This window comes from Neltuma alba, unplaced genomic scaffold (genome assembly GCF_004799145.2).
Source record: "Neltuma alba isolate B1F8T4 unplaced genomic scaffold, ASM479914v2 tig00012451_pilon, whole genome shotgun sequence".
Taxonomy (NCBI): domain Eukaryota; kingdom Viridiplantae; phylum Streptophyta; class Magnoliopsida; order Fabales; family Fabaceae; genus Neltuma; species Neltuma alba.
In genome coordinates, this window is record NW_021636930.1 from 74,867 (window position 1) to 97,830 (window position 22,964).

Genomic DNA, 22,964 nt, shown 5'->3' on the forward strand with positions numbered 1-22,964 from the left:
TGTTTTATATTTTATTTTATTTTTGCTAGGCACAAGTACTCTGTCATTAGAAACAATCTTATATATTAAATATAGACATTTCTTATGTGTGAGAATTCTGATGTCTCTTATATTTTAAACCAACAGTAATTTAAACAAAATGTCATACATATATACACGCACTGTGAACCAAAAGGAGTATATATTTTTATTGATATAGTCACGATAGTTTTATTAAAAACATATAGTTTCCATCCTTAAAATTTGTTTTAAAGGATGGAAGAGTGAAGGATTCCATCCTTGAGATTTTCATTTAAGACACAAACCGTCTTTGCCACTTTTTCTCGTGTATGGAGCAGAAATTTGCATTAAAAGCCAACCTAGGCCCCTCCCCTGAAGGACAAAGGACACCCCCCTCACTTCCCTCTTTGCCTAAAGTTCCGACACAATTTTAAATCAAGACATGAACAACCACACCAAAATGCCCGATCCTTTTAACAATTCACATATTTTTTCTTGACACTTGTGGCCTATATATGTAATTTCACCAAACAAAGTTACTATCTTAGGTCCTTTTCTTAAGCATTGGAATGTACGTAGCACATGTGTCCAGCCATAAACATGACAGTTCAAAGCAAAGTTATAAGCTAGCTACTATATCCATATTGTAGAGTCCCTCTTGCAAGACTCCCTCGGCTGGCCCCTCCTGTAATACTCAAAGACAGAATTTTAAATGACTCTTACCAAAAGCAACCTACCGACCTATTCCCACACCCACCATTCTCTCTCTCTCTATGTATCAGTCACTGTCTCTAATACCTTACCCGTTTGTCTCTCTGTCTGTTCCTGTGAAACTTCGTTATCTGGGTAGTTCCTTTTTCCATTTTTCTTTCTACCATTTCTCTCTGATCTCATTCTGCTTTACACCATACCCCTCCATTAATATTTTAGGGGAAATTTCACTGTAGGACCGCAGAAGGCAAATAATTTCAAAGAGCCCCCAAAACTTTCTGAAACCTCACTGCAGGACCAAGGGACCAATCTGATATTAATTTTTAGAGTGAGATTACAATAATACCCCTCCCTTTTTATTTTATTAAAAAATAAATATTTACCGGAGTTACTGTTCCGGCCACCGGAGGTCGGAGGTCCGGCCACCGGCGCTCAGGTGGCCGCTGTCGGGGTCCGGTCACCGGTGGCCGGAACAGTAACTCCGACGGGACCTCCGGTGGCCGGAGTTTTTTTTGTTTAAAACAAAGTGGCCAAGGGAGGGTTTGAACCCAGGACCCCTTGGCACACCAAAAGACTTGTAACCACCAAGCCAAGCAACCCATTCAATCATAAAATGCAAATAAAACTACATATAACAAAATAAACGCAACAGTCCAAATGTAAGTAAACAAATGAAATTAGACGATTTACAAGTGAAATTCAGAAATTTGCAACAAAAGTTAGGCAATTTACAAATAACATAATAGAAGTCATAACCCAAAATGCAAGTGTTTAGGTGCAAATGAACAAGTAAAATTTGAAGATTTACAATAAAAGTTTATGGATTTACAACCCAAATTTGGCAAATACAAGAGAATTCACAACCTAAAATGTAAGTGTTTGAATGTAAGTGAACAAGTGAAATTAGACGATTTACAAGTGTAATTCAGCAATTTACAACAAAAATTAGACAATTTACAAATAACATAATAGAAGTCATAACCCAAATGCAAGTGTTTAAGTGCAAATGAGCAAGTGAAATTTGAAGATTTACAATAAAAGTTTATGGATTTACAACCCAAATTTGGCAAACACAAGAAAATTCACAACCCAAAATGTAAGTGTTTGAGTGTAAGTGAACAAGTGAAATTAGACGATTTACAAGTGTAATTCAGCAATTTACAACAAAAATTAGACAATTTACAAATAACATAATAGAAGTCATAACCCCAAATGCAAGTGTTTAAGTGCAAATGAGCAAGTGAAATTTGAAGATTTACAATAAAATTTTATGAATTTACAACCCAAATTTGGTAAACACAAGAGAATTCACAACCCAAAATGTAAGTGTTTGAGTGTAAGTGAACAAGTGAAATTAGACGATTTACAAGTGGAATTTAGAAATTTACAACAACAATTAGGCAATTTACAAATAACATAATAGAAGTCATAACCCCAAATGCAAGTGTTTAAGTGCAAATGAACAAGTGAAATTGTCGAATTTCACTTGTAACTCTATAAACTTTTGTTGTAAATCTTCAAATTTTATTTGCTCATTTACACTTAAACACTTGTATTTGGGATTATGAGTTCCATTATGTTATTTGTAAATTGCCTAATTTTTGTTGTAAATTGCTGAATTCCACTTGTAAATCATCTAATTTCACTTGCTCACTTACACTCAAACACTTACATTTTGGGTTGTGAATTCTCTTGTGTTTATCAAATTTGGGTTGTAAATCCATAAACTTTTATTGTAAATCTTCAAATTTTACTTGCTCATTTGCACTTAAACACTTGCATTTTGGGTTATGACTTCTATTATGTTATTTGTAAATTGCCTAACTTTTGTTGCAAATTTCTGAATTTCACTTGTAAATCGTCTAATTTCACTTGTTTACTTACATTTGGACTGTTGCGTTTATTTTGTTATATGTAGTTTTATTTGCATTTTATGATTGAATGGGTTGCTTGGCTTGGTGGTTACAAGTCTTTTGGTGTGCCAAGGGGTCCTGGGTTCAAACCCTCCCTTGGCCACTTTGTTTTAAACAAAAAAACTCCGGCCACCGGAGGTCCCGCCGGAGTTACTGTTCCGGCCACCGGTGACCGGACCCCGACGGCGGCCACCTGAGCGCCGGTGGCCGGACCTCCGACCTCCGGTGGCCGGAACAGTAACTCCGGTAAATATTTATTTTTTAATAAAATAAAAAGGGAGGGGTATTATTGTAATCTCACTCTAAAAATTAATATCAAATTGGTCCCTTGGTCCTGCAGTGAGGTTTCAGAAAGTTTTGGGGGCTCTTTGATATTAATTGTCTTCTGCGGTCCTACAGTGAAATTTTCCCTTAATTTTACCCCACCTTTCACTCTCCCTGATCTCTTTCCTCTCTTTCTTTCTCTCCACGTCTCGCACGCCCTCTCTCTCTTTCTCCATCTCTTTTTATACCCGCCCACGCTCACACACACACTTGCTACATCGAAGAGAGAAAGAAAGAAGCACAACTCTCTCTTAGAAAGATACCTCAATCTTCTCAAAAACTTATCATTATTGTTACTTCCTTTTCTGCTCCGGCTGCCATGGAAGTAAGTCTCTCTCCCTCTCCCTCTCTGGTTTCTTTCTGCCCTGCGCCTCTCGTGCTCTTGCGAACAATTCTGTTGTCTTCTTTGTGATTTTGAAGGTTTTGATTTCTGGGTTTGGTTTTTGTTAGGACAATTACTTCTACAAGAGGACGCATGTTCCTGCATTTGGAAGCTGGGATTGGGATGAGAGCCTTCAATTCACACAGTGCTTTGAGTCTGCGAGACAAGCTGGGTTGACGCGAAACAGTTACTCTGATGACTCTGAGGAGCGTGACTTGTACGTTGCTGGAGATCTGTATGAGAATGACGTTGTTATCCCCGCCATGATCGTCGTTCCTCGCAGAAGGGTATGTTCCTATTCCTCTAAATATTCAAACTGAGAACAAAACTCATTGTTCTTCCTATTCAGATCCTTTGTTTACATGTTGGGTCTCTCTGGTTTGGTTTTGTTCAGTCTACAATTGCTCATTTTGAGTTATTTTTTTCTCGTTTTCTTTTTCCCTCTGTCGCCCTGTTTATTTTCATGTGCTTGTGTCTGAACCATGGACAAGGGTCTGTCATTTTTGTCTGAATTCTACAGTGAAATTGAAAAGTGGTTTTTTTCTCTCGTTCAGACCTCAATATTTTATTACAATTGTGGCAGAAGGTCTCGTCTTTAGACAAAACTCACTTGAAATCAGTGAATTAATATAATGACTCTTATGACTTTAGTTGGCGTGAAGTTCACATTGCTGTTTGCATAGATCTCTGGACTACGGTATTACTATCCTCAATCCTCAAATGTTAAAATATTTAAATTAAGTAACAGTTTTTTCCACCATGAGTTTGAAACACGGCACTCCATGGTCGAGGTAAACTTTTTTTTTTTTTAATTTTCAAAGATCATGGGTGATACAAAATGTTCACTTTAGTCTGTGTTACTGGTTAGTGTATGGTAGTAGGTGCATCTCTGAAGGTGGGGCCTGTCCAGAGATGACTTCCATGAGTCACGCACCAAAGCGTGATGATTTTAATAACACATAAAAGCTTGTTCACGAGGATACATACTGCTACTAGCTTGGTTCTCTTGAAGAATCCTCGACAAGTTCTTTTAAAATAAATTATCTTTCGTCATAATCAATGATCTCTTTCGTGTCACTAACTTGTTAAACAAACAAAAAAGGGACTTGCACTATAAATTTCACTTTTGGCTTTATCGTCCCTGTCAAGGGTCAGTGGGTCACTAAATAAAGTAAACGATTTTAAGATCGTGGGATCTACTGGTATCATCATGTAATATAAAGATAAAAGAGGTCTTGGAAGGAATCATAATTCATAAACTTGAGAATATTATTATGTTTCTGACTTTTTGATGCTGCAAAGCCTCAAACGTTATCAGCTTTTGTACCATTCTTGATCCCGTTAATCTCGTCATCAATAATTTTCTCGCCTTCTGTATTGTTGTCTATCAGTAAACGGTAATATCAGTCAAGTAAACGATCATGATGATATGTTATTGAAGAGTTATTGTGGACTTTACAGACGAAGGCGCGTAAACAGAATGAAAAGGAAGGGAAAAAGCAGAATTGGGTTAGTGAAGTGAAGGAGCCATCATCAAGAAGCCCTAGTGCTGCAGAACCAACTATGAAAAAGGCAACCCCAAAACCTGTGGACGAAGACCTCTATAAGATATCACCAGAGCTACTTTATGCAAAAACCAGAAAGGTCTGTAAAACACTACTTCCTCTTTTGCTTACTGAAAAAAAAAAAACCTGAATATTTCATGCAGCTTTAGACTAGAAGGAAGTCTTTATTTCCATTTTTCCCCCTCTTTCTGATCACTTTCTTGCAGCTTTAGAAAAAGTTTCTTCGTTTCTTTTGCTCATTTGCTTTTCATTCTGTTGGTGCAGAAGAGAGGGTTGGGCTTCTTTTCCAGCTGCTTGATGCCGACTTGCTCCGTCTGAACCATTAGATTATTATTAAAGTAACTGTGAACTCCGAGAGAAAGAGAGAGACTATGAGGATGAAGATTTTTTTGTCTGGTTTATGAGCTTTTAAAGTTTAAACCCTAATATGCCTATGTACAGAGAGAGAGAGAAGCAGATGATTAGGGAAGCGTCTTCTTGGGCTTTTGAGTTTGATGTTACTATGAAGGGTTTGGCTTCAGGTTAACATTATTATATTATCGTAGTGTATTTTGTTTGGGTTTTATCAGAAGGTTGAATCATTTTGGGTTTAGTAGTACTGAACTTTTTTATGTGAATGTGAAAAGGCTGTGTAAAGTGAAAGCAAAGGGACAAATGTTCAACTTACATGAGTATATTCCTTCCTCAAACTGCTTTAGTTGGTACGAGCATTATCATGACTGATGATTGGGTTTGATGAATTGATTCCAGGCCATTTCACTATGTTCTTCTGTTACTTTTATGAATCTGCTAATCATAATTTGGAATTTTGTGTAAATAACTATTTACTAGTAATTGGCAATTAACAAAATATCCCCCTTAAGCCTTTTATTTTTTTGAATATCTATTTTCTATCTTTTGAAAAATGTAGAGTTGACTGAGAAATTGACTAGAAAGCTTGCAAAGCCATATTTCAAATCTATAATGAAGATGTTTTTTAATATATTTTTCGGTCTATAATATAAGATTTATTTAACTAATTTGATCAGATTAAGGAAGTTAGATTGGTTAGTTAATCATAAAAAAATGATATTTTTCTTAAAACATCATAATTATTTTTCTTAATACCCTATTTTTTTCTTCTACTTGATTATGGTTGAGGAAGTATTCATAGGAGTAATTTAGAAAAAATTGATAAATATGATAAATGGATTTTATATTTCGAACTAAAATCAATTTAAAAATTGGATCATATATTAAGGATCGGAGGAGTATATTTTTTCTTAGATAATCATGTGGAGCTTTCTGTTTTCCTTGATTTTCGAATATAGAATTGCATGGTCTTGGTTGGTTCTTGGCTTGCATTTGAATATTGTCTTTTAAAAAAGGGTTTGTTGAGGAGGTTATTTTAAACGAGGAGGTTTTTGGCATCTAAAAAGCACGTGTTTATTAGTATTTTATCTCGTATATATAATACACACACGTATACACGTTACTTAATAAAAGGGTTACAAGAAGGGAGATCAAGCCTCAACAAAACAAAAGGCTAGGAGCAGTGTGGCTGTTGCTGTCGGCAGTGAAAGAAAGCTCCGACGAATGTATTGATACCGGAAATGTGCCAGGAATGAATGGTTTGGGCCCAAGACTCGTAAAGTCGAGAGAAACAAATGACTTTTTTTTACCCTGAAAGAAAAAAGAAGAAAAAGATGATAAAATACCTTAAAAATTGTCAAAGGATAAATCAATATAGTTGAATTTTAAAATCTCAATTCAAACTCCCAATACTATTTTAAAATTTTAAAATATTTCAAAATTATATAAATGCTTTTTACTACCACCTCAGTATCTTCAATCAGTTTCTGGCCACCAGAACTCTAGCACTGACGATCCAACCAGTGGCTTGCTGTCAGTTCTGGTGGTCAGTCGCCGCAGCTTCAGTGACTACTATCTTTTTTTAACTATTGATTACATTTGTTTTTAAAACTTAGATAACTATTTTTGTTTAGTTATCGGTTATTCTAATATTGTGATTGGCTACTTTCATTTTTAAAAAAATTGGTGACTAATCTTATTTAGTTATTAACTACTATTGTTTAGCTATTGACTACTGTTATTTTAAAAAAAAAAAAAAAAAAATGTATTAAGTGTCGTTAGAGATCTAGTGACTACTTTTTTGTCTAGTTATTTACTACTTCGGTCCTTAATATAGGACCTAATTGTTGAGTTAGTTTTGGTCCTAAATATATGACTTATTTCTCGTATTTATCAATTTTCTCTAAAGTACTCCTATGGATACTCTCTCAACCATAATCAAGTAGAAGAGGAATAGGAGGTATTAAAAAAAATGATTATGGTATTTTAAGAAAAACGTGTCACATTTCTTATAATTAACTAACTTGCCTAACTTCTTTAATCTAATCAAATTAGTTAAATGGGTCTTATATTAAGGACCGGAAGAGTACTTACTATCTTGTGTAGCCAATAGTTATATCAACATAGTCACCATAATTTTTAAAATAAAGTAGTCAATAATTAAACTATAATAAATAGTTATATGAAAGTAGTTACTAGAAGTATGGGTAATATTATCATCTTATAATATTTCAAAAATCTAAAATGATATAAGGGATTGATTTAGAATTTTGATATTCACCCATCCTCATTTATCTTTTACTTTTTTTTAAGGGTATTTTAGTATCTATTTCTCAAAGAAAAAACGGAGGATATTTTCTGAAAGTGGTGCTCAAGGAAAAGGGCGTGTAAGAATTGAGCAATTCTTTTTTCACATCGGGTGTTTGAATCCCCCGGGGGGGGGGGGGGAGAGCGTTTGGAGTAGCGTAATTTTACAAAATTCAAAATAAGTATATAAAATAAATTTTATTCTAATTTACGTAAAAACATTTTTAAAGCACTTTTAAAGCCACTTTGAAAGCTCCCAAACTCTTTCCCTTACTTTCCACCTTCAATTTCTACATTTCTCCCACAAAAATCCTATCAATTTTAAATGTCATCGGTTCATCAATCATCCATGGATGGGTGGGAGAGATGGAGAGGGAGGGAAAGCATGAGTTGAAATTGATTCCGGAGAGATGATGACATGTGGCGTGATTGAGGGAGAATGGATGACTGAAGTCCGTTATAATTAATTCGACAAAAGACAGTCCATTTTAATTATAATTACAACTTTAATATTTTTAATTTCTATAAATAATGGCTGGCATAAAAATTACTATTAAAAAATACCAAGAAAACTGGAAAAAAAACTTTATGAAAGTGAAGATCAAATTTTTGGCCAAAAAAAGAGAGATCAAATTGAAATTTAGTACTACCTCCAATTTTTAATAGAAAAGCTACTAGATTAATTTGAGTAGATTAAGAAAGTTCGTTAAATTAGATTAAAGATTTATTATTAATAGATATGATTAAATAGCTTTTTTTACTTGTAATACTAGAAAAGTATGCATTTTTGGTAGCTTTTTATAAAGTATAAATTATAAATGTAGTTTAACATCTTAATGATTTAAATAAAGATAACACTAGTATTATCTCATGTACTTAATATGAGAGTCAATTGATTAATTTGAATAAATTAAAAAAATTAGTTAAATTAGTTATTTGTAATAAATAGACGTTATATTTCTTAAAATATTTTTATTCATTAAGTGTATAGACTAGATTTATCTTAAAAAAAAAAGAATAAATAATGAGAGACAAAATATATTAAGATCTTACATTTAATATTAAAATAAAAGTTAAATAAGTTTTATATTAATCACTGGAGGTGACATATCACATAAAATAATAGAACAATTTTTTTTCATTTCAATAATAAAACAGTTTTAACACTTTCTTTTGGCCAACAAATAGTCAAATAGTTTACAATTAATATCTTACATGAAATATTTAAATTAAATATTAAAAATGCAAGGTATGACTAGGCTAAAAAGATCTCACCATAATAATTTGAATTCATGATTAAGGCAGTGATCATTATTAAGTCACTATTCATTTAATAATTGTTTAATAATTTAAAGCAACGTTCTCAAAGACTTTCGGGGCTTAATTCATTATTGAATTTAATTTTTCTGAGATTATGCATGTTCAAACTTACATGCCAATTTGAAATCGCCTTCAACGGTAAAAAGGAAACGACCATGTCATAATAATTTGAATTCTCTCTCCCCCGTACTCACTCACGCTCCCAGAGCAACTTTGAATACTCCGTCCCAAGGCGTCCGTCGCCTGCTTCCCTTTCCAATTTTCTCATCGCCTTCGGAAATGGAACAGGGAAGGAGCATTATTTTTTGATACCGAATTTTGATTCTGATTCTCACGCTTTTTCTTCTCTCTTTCCAATCTGCATTTTTCATCAATATCAGAAATAGAAGGAAAATTCAATTCAGACACAAGCAGATATAGAAATGTCGAGCCATTGGGGAATTCTTGTTTCAGATCCCGGGCTGCAAAATCAGTTTACTCAAGTTGAACTTCGCAGCTTAAAATCCCAAGTGTGTCCATCTTCGTTCCGATCCTCTGTTTTTTTATTGGCAGAAAAGTGCACGAGCTAACTTTTACGTCTCATTCATGCATGCATATTATTTCGCTATGGTTTATCCTGCATGTTTGGATTTCTGTTACTGTTCTCCTGTTTTGATCCTGCGGACTGTAATAATTGTCTAAGTTGGGTGTAGTTCATGAGCATGAGGAGAGAGAGTGAGAAGCTCGCGATTGGGGACTTGGCTTCCAAGATGTCAAGATTAAAAGTGTTGGGAGAAAATCTGAGTGAGGAGGAGAGAGCTGCTTCTATCAAGGATTTGTATAAGAACGTACACGAGGAGGTGGATTTTGAGGCATTTCTCAAGGTGCGTTTCGTCATCTTGGATAGCAACGTTTTAAGCTCGCATATCATATACGATTTGAGTGCTAAGAAATAGCCAAATTGATGATAGGTGTACTTGAAACTACAAACTGTTGCAAGTTCCAGAATAGCGGGTAGTCCAAAGAACTCCTCGGCATTTCTGAAAGCTGCTACCACTACCTTGCTTCACACAATCAGTGAATCTGAGAAGGCATCTTATGTTGCACATATAAATAACTATCTTGCTGAAGATGAGTTCCTCAAGAAATACCTTCCCATTGATCCTTCAACCAATGATCTCTTTGAAATTGCAAAGGATGGTGTTCTTCTATGGTACGATGTTTGTTCATTAGTTTCTTATTTTGCACTTCATGAAAATTCTGTTTTTAAAAAGAATTGCACATTGTTGCAGTAAGCTTATCAATGTGGCAGTTCCGGGCACAATTGATGAACGAGCAATCAATACTAAAAGAGTACTCAATCCATGGGAAAGGAATGAAAATCACACGCTCTGCCTCAACTCTGCCAAAGCAATTGGATGTACAGTAGTCAATATCGGCACCCAGGACTTCATCGAAGGACGGGTATGTTTTTTCGCCTTTGCAATTTTTATAAGTACCAGCAGCATTGTTAGATCAGTTCGTAACTTATGTATATACTATATTTTCATGATGTGATACATTATAATTCGTATTTTCTTCTTTTGTCCTTGTTTTGCATTTTTATTTGACCTAGTCTGATTGCTTTTGAATTTTTTTCAACCCAGTTGAAGTAATTCCATTTTTTTCCTTGGATTTCAGCGTCATCTGGTACTTGGATTGATTTCACAGATTATTAAGGTAAATTCACGTGGGTAAATGAAGATTTTCATTGTGTGCTTTATAATTTTTCAAGATTTTGTCATATTATATGAATAGATCTGGAATATTATTTATTGATGCAAAATATGATGCTCCTAATAGATACAATTATTGGCAAACCTCGACCTAAAGAAAACTCCTCAGTTGTTGGAGTTGGCTGATGATAGCAAGGTAAAGATTTTCTTTCACGGTTGTCCATTAAATTGAATGAACTAATTGAAGAATTGTTTGTTTTATATGTTTTTCTGTTTTTAAAACTAACAGGACATGGAAGAGTTAATGACCCTACCTCCAGAGAAAATGTTGTTAAGGTGGATGAATTTCCACTTGAAGAAAGCAGGGTACACGAAGATAATTTCTAACTTCTCCTTTGATGTAAAGGTAAGTGAGAAACTATACATTAGAATGTGTTCATAAACTACCCTTTACAGAACAGCCACGTTTTTTCTGACCCCCACCACTCAAGGTACACATAGTTGTTTTTCATCCACTTGGTTTTCGTGGGGATTTTTTTAGGATTATGTAGGATTCTTCTGCTGTATACTGCTATGTCTTAGGTTCAAACATAAGTAACTTGTACGACTTAGGACGTACAAGAAATTATCTTATCCGACTCCAATCAGTATTATGAAGAAATAATTATAACCAACTTTTTAAACATTTATTGTACTTATCTGGTGTTTGAGTCTCTGGTTTTGAACCTGCAGGATGCTGAAGCTTATGCTCATCTTCTAAATGTCCTTGCTCCAGAGTACACCAATCCATCAACATTTGCTGTCAAAAATCCTTTTGAAAGAGCAAAGTTAGTTCTTGAGCATGCGGAGAAGATGGGCTGTAAGCGATACTTGACTGCAAAAGATATAGTTGAAGGTTGTCAAAACCTTAATCTTGCTTTCGTCGCACATATTTTCCAGAATAGGTGAGAATCTTCTAACACTATGGTATACGTGTATAATAGTGAAACTATTGCCCCAAGTTCTCTATTTAGTCTGTGCCACATGTATGTGTCAGCCCATCTGTTTTCATTCTTGACAAATTCTCCCACATTTTCAATTCATCTGATGGAAGCATTCTATCCAAAACACTTGCGCATTAGCTCGTACCAAGGGACAAGGTTTGGACCTCAAGTATTAGGTAGGACCTAAGTTTTTAAGAATTTGAGCATACTTCATGCCAATGTGTGCTAATATTAAGTGATTGTCATCGATTGGCCATATTTTTATGGCTTCTTGTGTTGTGTAAAGCGACGAAGGATCCATGCTTAGTTTATTAAAACACACAAAAGTTGTTTTTATCATACCCTGTTCTTCAAGGCTCTCTAGCTTGAAGCATGAAAACAAATGTCAATTTAATTAGAAGGGCGAGGGTAGGGAGGAAATTTTGACCTCTGAGAAGCTCTTATACCACATCGAGGATGTGTATTCTTAGAAGCTTAAGCTATCATGAGAAGTCCATGAAAGTTTCTTCCATCATCAATGCCGGTAAAATTTGAAAGATTCAACCGTTGCTAAGTTCTTTCAACTAGGCCTACCAGCTTATTCAAACATCAAGGGTCAATGAATGCAAGCTCACTCACTTTTTCCTTATAGGAATGGATTTTCAACCCAAATAACGCAGGCTTCTCTGCTTCAAACATTGCCGGATGACACCCAAGATTCAAGAGAAGAGAGAGCATTTCGCCTTTGGATTAACAGTCTGGGCAATTCAGCATATATCAACAATGTCTTTGAGGACGTTAGAAATGGGTATGCTCTCTCTACCATACTAATTTTTCTAATAAATATCGAACAAGAATTGGTTTGTTGATTTTCTTTTGAGATTATGCTTAGTTCACTTTAAAATTCAATAATTTTTCAAAGGATGTGTTTTTTAGTTGTGTTGGAATTAGGAACCAAGCGACTTTATAATTGATTTTTGTTGGAGATTAATTAGGCCTTAGCCAATCTAGATTAAGTCTTTTATTAATCATCATTTTATTTAATCTAATAAATGAGATATCATTAGATCACAAATAATATTCTATTAATGAAAAGGAGATTTTGCAAACCAACATGGTATTAGAGCGTGAGGCTTTATGAATTGGGATCTCCACTCATGTTTGGCACACTTGGTGCTTACCACACAACAACATTATCATTTCTTGACAACAATATACTCTAACTCAGGGTATAACAAGTGAAAATTTCCCAAAATTAGGAGCCATCAAATCAACGAAGACAACTACCTACAATGGTCTCGAAGTATGCCAATGTTCACAAAAGGAGAAAGGCCTAAATAGTGAGGCTACCCAACTACCACCTAATGATCCAAATTTTGGCACATGGTATACTGATAATTTCATAGGGACGGCATGGCTTGTCAACTTGATCCTACGTGTGATATCAGACTGAGGTCATAAGTTTGAATCCCCTATGTGTCATTTGATGGTGAAATTGTTGGAAAAGATGTGACTAATATCTCCCTTGTGATTCGTTGGGCACTGGCCCATGGCATCGGTTATTAGTGTAATCCCTTTTGCCCCTTGTTTAATAGTTATAGCTTTAGGCCTAGTGGTTAAGCTTGATACACCAACTGATGGCATCGGTTATTAGTGCAGTCCTTTTTGCGCCTTGATTAATAGTTGCAGCTTTTGACCTAGTAGTTGAGCTTGATATTACAACAAGTAGTACTAAGGCTACTTATAAGTTACAACAAAGCCTTGTGTGAAGATTATATTGAATCATGTAACTGGACGCCATTAAAAACCTGAAGATTGGGATGCCTTCTTGTTGATCATGGACTTGAGGGCGAGATTGTTAGGATGTTGACTTGACTTGATGTGGAAAGTCTTGCATGGATAATATATGGCTTAACAAGTGATACAATGATGTCAAGCCCACTCATATACTCTCTTTGCTCATGGCCCCAGTTGATCTCTTCCTCGTTTCACATAGTTCCTTATTCCAATCCCTTCCTAACAGCTACTACTTGAGCCTACAACAAAGCCTTACATAAAGACAATATCGAACCCTGTAACTGCATACCATTTGAAACCCAATATTGGGCTGTCGTGTGGGTAATCATGAATTCACATTCAAGGGAGGTATTGATAAAACTTCAAATGTGAGCAGATTTGATTTGATGTGGGAAATCTCCCACCAGATAAAATTAGATTTAATAAGCGACATATAAATGGAGTAACCTATAAATTCGCTATCTTAATGTTCTGTGTCAGAATATGGTGTTGAACCCATTTATTTGCATCCTTTCATTGCTTATGACTCAATTGGTCTCTTTCTTCTTTTGATCTCTTACATTGTTGATATTTCTTCTCTCCCCCATTTTTGGTCGTTCCCGATTCTGATTTTATTGAATGCCTTTGTATCTTTTGATCTTTTAAATCATTGAGTTAGGTTAATATTTCTTATCAACAGGTGGGTACTTTTAGAGACCCTTGACAAGGTGTCACCAGGGATTGTCAATTGGAAGATTGCCAACAAGCCTCCAATAAAGATGCCGTTCAAGAAAGTAGAAAATTGTAACCAAGTTGTGAAACTAGGGAAACAACTCAGGTTTTCTCTGGTAAACATTGCTGGCAATGACATTGTGCAGGGAAATAAAAAGTTAATACTAGGTATGTTAACCTCCAAATTATTTTTTGTTACAAGGTAGAATCTAAATCCATTGTAAATTGAATGTATTCCAGCAATTTAAACTCTCACATTACTTCTACCAAATTTTCCTAGATTCAATATCTAAACATGTATTAGGAAATCTAGATTTGACAATGGCGTTTTTTATCTTTAGCTTATTTGTGGCAACTGATGCGATACAACATGCTACAACTTCTTAAGAATTTGAGACTTCACACCCATGGAAAGGAGTTAACTGATGCTGATATTCTGGAGTGGGCTAACCTCAAAGTGAGCGGCTCAAGAAGCCAAAGCCGCATGGATAGTTTTAAGGTATTGAATATCTATCTCTAATCCTTTCATCCAGAAATAAATTTTGGGATTGCTATTTGATACTGGAGGATGAATTCTTCCTGTTTGGTATATGATAAGGCATCATAAAAACGTCTTGATTATTATTCAAGATACCTTTTACTGAACTGCGTGATGACCTTGCAATGCATGTTGAGACCAACCATTTACAACTTGTATGTTCGTTTTCTGGCAGATGTTATAAGCAAGTCTGCATGGATTTTAGATTTGTGACAAATGGCATCTATTCAGGAATCTGAAATATTAGATTTTGAATCTTGGTTTCTCTACTGATTGTTACAATGTCTAATTTCAGGATAAAAGCCTGTCGAATGGAATTTTTTTCCTTGAACTTCTTAGTTCCGTGGAGCCCAGAGCCGTCGATTGGAGTCTTGTTAAAAAAGGAGTAACTGGTATATTTTCTTTCAACTCTCTTCATGTTCTACCTTTCTTTAATTAGTTGCAAGATGATGCCTGCTTTCAGACTGTTATTAGTCCCTCATTAAGGGTAAATTCTGCAACATCTAGATATGAATGGCATAATTTTTTTAGAATTCACTTCTCAATCTCATTACACAATCATATATTAGAGTTACGCAGTCATTGTCTTGTTTGCTTTGAAATTTAAGAACTTTTTTTGGCCGTAGTTTTAATTTAAATTTCTGCAAAAATGTTATCAATATATACTTGCGTCATGTAGACGAGGAGAAAAAGATGAACGCGACCTACATAATCAGCATTGCTAGAAAGCCAGGATGTTCCATATTCTTGTCGTAGTTTTACTTTTTTGAGGATTCACTTCTCAATCTCATTACACAATCATATATTAGAGTTATGCAGTCATTGTCTGGTTTGATTTGAAATTTAAGAATTTTTTTTTTCTTGCCGTAGTTTTGTAGTTTTAATTTAAATATCTGCAAAAATTTCATCAATATATACTTGTGTCCGTCCTGTAGATGAGGAGAAAAAGATGAACGCGACCTATATAATCAGCATTGCTAGAAAGCTAGGATGTTCCATATTCTTGCTTCCTGAAGACATCACTGAGGTAGTTGGAATTTTGATACTGTCTTTTCCTTTCCAACACATCACACAATGAGTTTTAGTCAGAATATTCAACTTTCTGTATTTGTTGACTATACAAATGGATTTGCCTTTATTAATAATCAAGCTCATAATTTCTCTATTTTGAACTTCATACATTTTCAGGTGAATCAAAAGATGATCCTTACACTGACAGCTAGTATAATGTATTGGTTCTTAAAACACCCTCTTGAAGAAAGGACATTGGGAACTTCGGACAGTGAAAGTGGGAGCCCTCTGGAGACTACATCAGATTCAACACTTGATGACTCTGATTCTGATTCATCCTTATAGGAGAAAGGGTTCACGTAAATGGGATTTTGGTGAATGAAATTCTAAGTTTGTATTTAAAATTTTTCATGATCATTGATCAAAAGATCAATGTTTGACACTAGGTAATTCAATGTATCAGGAGGAAGAATTTTTTTCTAGGGATTAGAAATCTTCATTGTTTGCCTTTATTTCAAATTTTATTCTTGTTAATTCTAAATTGCAAGTGTAATTGTAATTAAATTGTTAATCTGTTGAATCTAGTTTTATCCCAAAATCACACCACACTCATAGTCTGTTAAGCTATGGTTTCCCAAGTAAAGATGATCAGCCTTCAATTTTATCCACAAATATATTGAACTAACTTTTTTGTAAAAATCCATCCGATAATGTATAATGTGGCTTATGTCACCTGCTTAGTTTTCCGCTAGCATATATGGCATGCGTGAGGAGGACGAATGTTGCACAACCAACCTTATATACATGTACTTTCATGCTCACGAAATATGAATACTAAATATTTTCTCACAAAGTATTATTCTGATTCTGAATATAAAACCTATTTTGTTACTGAAATAGATCCTTTGAAGTTTAAACATGTTGGAGTCAGTTGCCCAAAAAAAAATGGAGTTAATGAAGTTGTATATTTATTCTCAGTCACTTTGCAGCGTACAAAGTGCATAATTGGTATCTAAGTCGAAGGTCAATCGTAATTGACCAAATTCTACTTTTTCTCAGGCAAAGACATAACCCTGAACCTCATTCGGTAGTTCCCTAGCGAGTAGTAAGTAGTGAGATTCTGAGTGCAAAAGAACAGTGCATGTACAAAAGCAAGGTACGAGCATTTGGAAGCAAACAAAGCACGTATGCATTGTATATAACAATTTGATAGAAAGATGAGTTGAAACCCTAAAAAAAAAAAAAAGAAAGAAAAAAATCACAAGAAACGTTTTTCCATATTCCCCTCGAACGAATTCTTTCATGGTCCGCTAGGATCCCTAAAAAGCTACTACATTAGATTACAAAGACAAAAAAAACAAACTTTTCACACTACACAGCATGCATTCAACAATTTCCAGCCTGACGGCTCTCATCTATTACCATGTAAAGACCACAAGAAGTTGAGTGAAGGATGACAAAATGATGACCATATTGTTCATGTTGCCTCAAAACTGCATGAACCTCTTGGCTCTATTCTTCCAGTAGATAAGTAGGTCATAGCCATCATAAACTCATACAATCATCCATGTCAAATGCCGATACCCAGCCCATTTGGCAGCAACACGGATACCAATTGCTAAAGCTGCAGCGAGCAGTGGAATTGGAAGCCTCCTCTTTGCTGTTCCAACTTCAGCAATTTCTTTTCCTTCTGAAAGCGTTCTTGAATGGTGAGAAATAGCCAAGGCGGTAAAAGAAATCAACACAAGAACTCTTATCCAAGGCTCGCCAATGGCAGCAAGTACAGCTGCAACAGGCATTGTGGACGATACATCGTCTCTCTTTCTAACAAGTCGTGAAAAACCATACAGCCCCACTAGTAGTGTCCAGAAAAAAGGTTCTGAGATATAGCCTTTAACCGCGGCATAGCCAATTAGGCCTGACACAGTCAACACATACGGTTGGCTGTTGATGCTATTAGGGACAGTAGCTTCTGCAACAGCTAAAACAATTGATGCCAGCACAATGATGATGGTGAGATCTGGTACCGGAGCATACGCAACTATCCCAGAGTAGAAAGCTCGAATTGTGTAGAATACATCCTCAACAAGTCTAATAGAGAAAGTGATAGGATCCCCAATGAAATGGAAGATTACGGCCAAAATATATTTGAAGACATATCCCATGAAACGAAAAATACCAAGAGCAGCGTTCCTCCAATTTGATAGTTCAAATAAAACAGCTCTCCAAGCATAAATAAGGAAAGCCAGTGCTGTAAATTGATATTTAATCAAAACATGTTAGTGTGCATATAAAAGAGAGTAGTTCAAATCTTCTCCTGTTAACACATGAACAGGATGTCATCCAATCACACACACACACACACACACAGAGCTGGGGTGAGAGGCTTCTAATTTAAAAAAGTTGCTCATTTTTATTTTCCTAAAACCTAATACTAGAGCATCCTCCACAAAAGAGGATCTGAATTTAAAAGAGAGAAGAGCTGTCGGGTCACAAGTTCCCAAATGGCTACACTAGGACATAGAACTCTTGAAGTCATAACTTCAACAAATCAAGGTTTCCATATTGATGCAGAGAAGCAACATCAAAGGACGGAAACACAGGCATACATGGTGCCAGGATGCCAGGTATGCGTTAACAAAGTGATAAAAATAGTTTATAGATGCAATTTAACTTCTTTCTCTTGATCATTTCTCTGTCAACGAAAATAAAAAAAAAACAGACTCATTTCAATATAATGAAATGAAGATGAATCAAGTACTATAATATTTCCTATCAATGTGAAGAATCCTTATTTGCATGAGATCTATTTAGAAAGAAGATACAAGCATGTCTAAAATGTTCTGAAACATTAGAACCGAATGTCAAAAGCACACTTACTAAATCAAAATTTAGTGCTCCAAATAATTTCATCCATCTTCTAACATGTCTTTATTGCACAAGAACATATTGCATCATTCCATACATCCATTCATAGAAGTTCCAGATGGAAACAGCGGTATTTGATCCCTCTTCCCAGTAAATATGAAGCAATAGAGGCTCTCTCCCTCTCGCTTTCCACACACACACACACCCACAAACATAGCAGTAAAGGCCAAATGCTGAAGCATGCCAAGCTATGCCACTACATTATGAAAGTAAAGAAATTTTCACGTTTTCCAACATCCTAATATCCACCACCGTCCAATGAAATCTTCACAAGCCAAACCCCTTACCCATAAAACTGTAATGATCTACCATTTGCAGATATTCTAAGGAGGGGAAGATTTCAATTTTCAACACCACGATACTCGATAAAATTACTGTACAACAAATTTGAAAACAGTTAACTGAATGGCCTAAGTTCGTTTCTTTTATCCTTGATTCAAGCATTCTTGTCATGAACTAACGCATAAAAGCGAGCATAGTCGCAAAGAGATGAAAGGAGAGTAAAAAACGAATGACTAACCTACAAACCACGGCCACCGAATAGGGGGTTCAGGAGCTTCTTTAGTCAAGTACCTAAACCGCTCAGGCATGGTACTCTGGGCTCGAGCTTCCTTCTCAGCCTGATCGAAGTCAAGGCTAGAAGCTTCGCTAACTCCGTTATTAAGCTCCCTTTCGTTGTCCCTTGCGTTCACAGAAACCCCTAGATGCCTCCCCATCGAAAATCTAGGTATTTTACCTGAAATCCCAATATAATTCCATCTACACTGACCCGTACACGCTCGGGTTGCCGTCGGAAATGAGGCATTTGAAATTACAGCGCGGCCTATACGGACATGTGGATGGGAAAAGGAAGAGACTGTGACTAGAGGGGCATGGCGCTTGAAGGAAAAGCTCGGAGAAGAAAGAGCTGGTATTGTAATCGGCATGAAGAAGAATGAGTAGGGAGTTCAATGAAGATGAGCCAAGCCTTAGTGCCCTCAGGAGGAATATTCACTCCAAAAGCTCACTAGAAATATTTACTGTTAATGACGATGACATGATGATAGCAATGAACCAAGGACACGGGCTGGACTTCAACATGAACGGTGGCGTCTCTCACGTATGGGCTAGACCGCTAAAGTAGCTACCAGCAACCCCCTCCCTCCCTTTCTTTCTTTTTTGCTTTTTGAACAAAAAGTAGCTGCCCGTTTTCAAATTCCTAGTTTTTATGTCTCATTTGAGCAAGCTAATGAGTCAGATTAGAGTTAACATGAAGACCAAATCAGTAAAAAGAAAATTAAAAAAATTGAAATTTTTATTATAACATTCAAAGACTAAATATCAATTCAATACATTGAATTCGTAACAAAATAATCACATACTTAGAATTTATGTTCAACCTTCTTCATAATTTTTTTGACAAATTGAAATCATAATCTCGTACTACTAAAATCACTAAGCATTTATTGTATCAAAATATTAAATTGTTGTAAAATAAAGGAAAAATCATCAAAAAAGACTGCCGAAATAAAAAGAAATTACAAATAGGGACACATGACAACATTAGTATGTGTTTTGACAATAATTATCGTAAACAGGTTCCTATGTACAATTTTTCTATTTTGGAAGTTTTTTTTTACAATTTTTTCTAAAACAAATGATAGAATATACAGGAAAAATAGAGAACACAAGAGAGTATTTCTTATTCTATTTGAGGTACTCAACATATGATACAGACCCTCTACTTATAGGCATAACTTTACATCTTCAATAGAATCTACAGATTCCATAATAATAGAAGATAATTGTGGATAAAGGGAGATAATGATAGATACATGGACATCCACAAAAATATTATATTCATAACATTCAACCTTAGATGTCCATAACTAAATATGTGCCTCATTAAAAAAAACTTATGCTAAGAAAACCTTATGGAACAAAACCTAGTGGAAGAAAAAGGCTGCAACATTTACTGATATATTTTATGGTGCTGCCTCGTTAAAAACCTTGCTAGAAAAACCCAATGGGAAAAATCATAGACAGGGAAAAAATAGTACATCATGCATTTACTCCCCTTTTTAACAACGTCAATTGATGTCTCTGAGTCTGTGAAGCTCAATGTCATGAACAAGCCTCTTGAACGTGGTGGTTGGAAGTGATTTGGTGAACAGGTCTGCTAAATTTTTATTGGAATGAATTTCTTGAGTATTAACTTCACCGTCTTTTTAAAGGTCACGAGTGAAGAAGAATTTTAGAGAGATATATTTTGTTCTATCTCCTTTGATGTACCCTTCTATTAGTTAGGTAATACATGTAGTATTATCTTCGTATAAGATTGTTAGGATCATTTTACCAGAACATCAGTCACAGGTATTTTGTATGTGGTGTATTAAGGATCTTAACCATATACATTCCCGACTTATTTCATGCATCACTATAACCTCTACATGGTTAGATGATGTGGTTGATATAGTTTGTTTCATAGATCACCATGAAATGGCTATGTCACTACATGTGAATAAATAGCTTGTTTGTAATTTACCAACATGTGGGTCAGATCAAAATCCAGTATCTGCATAGCTAAGAAGATCAGTCTTGGGTGGATTTGAGTAAAATAATCCCATGTCTATTGTACCCCTAAGATAACGAAAGATGTGTTTAATTAAATTCCAATGCATTCATGTTGGTGAAGAACTATATCTTGCTAACAAATTAAATGCAAATGATATATCAGGCCACATATGATTTGCAAAATACATTAGTGCTCCAATTACACTAACATATACTTCTAGACCAAATAGTTCTTCATTACCCTTTTCTCTAGTTTCTTGAGGTCTAAAAGAGTCCTTATCCACCTCCAAAGATCTTACAACTTTTGGAGTACATAATAGATGTGATTTACACATATAAAAACTTTTTAGAACTTTTTTGTATAAGTTTCTTGGTATACAAAGACTCCATTTTTCAAATACTCAATTTGTAATCCAGGATAAAATTTTGTTCTTCATAGGTCTTTCATTTAAATTCTTTCTTAGGCAATTCACTGCCTTTTCAAGCCCTTCAAGAGTTCTAATAATATCTATATCATCAACATAAATGGCAATTCACTGCATTGGCATATTACATCATTTATATATCCTTCCTTCAAGAGATACTAAGCTGGTTATAGCATATACGTCCTGATTGCTCTAATCCATATAAGGATTTATTTAACTTGATTGAGTATCATTCTCAAGAGTTTGAATTGTAAGCTTATGGCAACTTTAATCTTTTAGGGAGTCTCATGTAAATGTAATTATCAAGTGAGCCATATAAATAAGTTGTAATGACATCCATTAGATGTAGATTGAGCCCTTCATTTACTGCGAGACTAATCAAGCATTGAAAAGTACTTGTATCTACTACTGGTGAATGTTTCTTCAAAATCAATACCAGGTCTTTGTGTAAACCCTTGGATAACAAGTGGTACCTTATATCTAATGATTTCATCTTTTTCATTTCTCTTTCGAACAAAAACCCATCTGTATCCAACCGATTTTTCATCTTTAGGTGTAAGGACTATCAATCCAAAAACTTTTTATTGTTCGAGCGATTTTAATTCTATCTCAACTGCGTCTTTCCATTTTAACCAATCATTTCTTTATTTGCATTCACTAAATTGACTTTGGTTCATGATTCTCATTATTATTCATCACATCAAGCGCTATATTATAAGCAAAAGTATCATTGATATCGATTTCATTTCAATCCAATCAAATCCCATTCATAACATAATTGATTGAGATCTCATCATTTTCACATATTTCAGGTACCTAACTTTTTTTGAGAATGGGGACGTTAGCATTTTTTAGTGACTCCTCTGGAGTGGTTAACTTTTTTAGGTTATTCTTGACTAGCTCATCTATAATTTTAGCTTCTTTTTTCTTTCGAGGATTTTTATATTTGGAACTGATAGGCCTGCCACTTTTCATGCATGCTTTAGAATAATTCACAATTGGTTGTCCACTAGGGACATCAATTTTGATAGGAGCATTAACAGCTAGAATATGTGACTTTGTTACTCTCTTTGAGTTGGTAAATGAGTCTGATTGCCAAATTTTGTAAATAAAATATCTTTTGAACTTCTAGTTCACATTGTTTTGTACGAGAATCAAGATGAGATAGTGATAATTCTTTCCTACTAATATCCTTTTTCAACTGCTTATTTTCTCCTCTCAAGGCTAGGAAAACTGACTCATTAAAATGACAATCGGCAAATCAAGCTGTGAATGAATCTCCTATTGATGGTTCTAGATACTTTATTATAGTAGGAGATTTATATCTAATATAGATTCCCATACTTCTTTGAGGACCCATCTTGGTATGTTGTGGTGGAGCAGTTGTAACATATACAACATATCCACAAATCCTTAGATGAGAAATATTGGGTTCCTAACCAAAAACCGATTATAAAAGGGAGGACTTGAGA

General features: G+C 35.0%; 3 protein-coding genes across 3 annotated transcripts; 2 read left to right on the plus strand and 1 right to left on the minus strand.

Moving 5' to 3' along the window:
- Positions 1-3,153: 3,153 nt before the first annotated feature.
- LOC114727145 (uncharacterized) lies at positions 3,154-5,592 on the plus strand. Its single transcript, XM_028913868.1, has 4 exons — positions 3,154-3,273; positions 3,399-3,617; positions 4,792-4,974; positions 5,160-5,592. Exons 1-4 carry the CDS (start codon positions 3,268-3,270, stop codon positions 5,211-5,213), a joined length of 462 nt encoding a protein of 153 aa, XP_028769701.1. The 5' UTR covers positions 3,154-3,267; the 3' UTR covers positions 5,214-5,592.
- Positions 5,593-9,295: 3,703 nt separating this feature from the next.
- Positions 9,296-16,139, plus strand: LOC114727142 (fimbrin-2). The gene is made up of 14 exons (XM_028913865.1): positions 9,296-9,382; positions 9,566-9,736; positions 9,824-10,065; positions 10,145-10,316; positions 10,533-10,571; positions 10,695-10,763; positions 10,857-10,973; positions 11,300-11,511; positions 12,182-12,337; positions 14,006-14,205; positions 14,379-14,536; positions 14,871-14,967; positions 15,511-15,602; positions 15,764-16,139. Exons 1-14 carry the CDS (start codon positions 9,296-9,298, stop codon positions 15,929-15,931), a joined length of 1,980 nt encoding a protein of 659 aa, XP_028769698.1. The 3' UTR covers positions 15,932-16,139.
- On the minus strand, positions 11,185-19,555 carry LOC114727144 (uncharacterized). Its single transcript, XM_028913867.1, has 3 exons — positions 19,035-19,555; positions 17,056-17,837; positions 11,185-11,196 (listed from the first exon to the last, which is right to left on the minus strand). The coding sequence occupies exons 1-2, from the start codon at positions 19,438-19,440 to the stop codon at positions 17,140-17,142; spliced, it is 1,104 nt and encodes a 367-aa protein (XP_028769700.1). The 5' UTR covers positions 19,441-19,555; the 3' UTR covers positions 11,185-11,196; positions 17,056-17,139.
- Between the last annotated feature and the right edge of the window lie 3,409 nt (positions 19,556-22,964).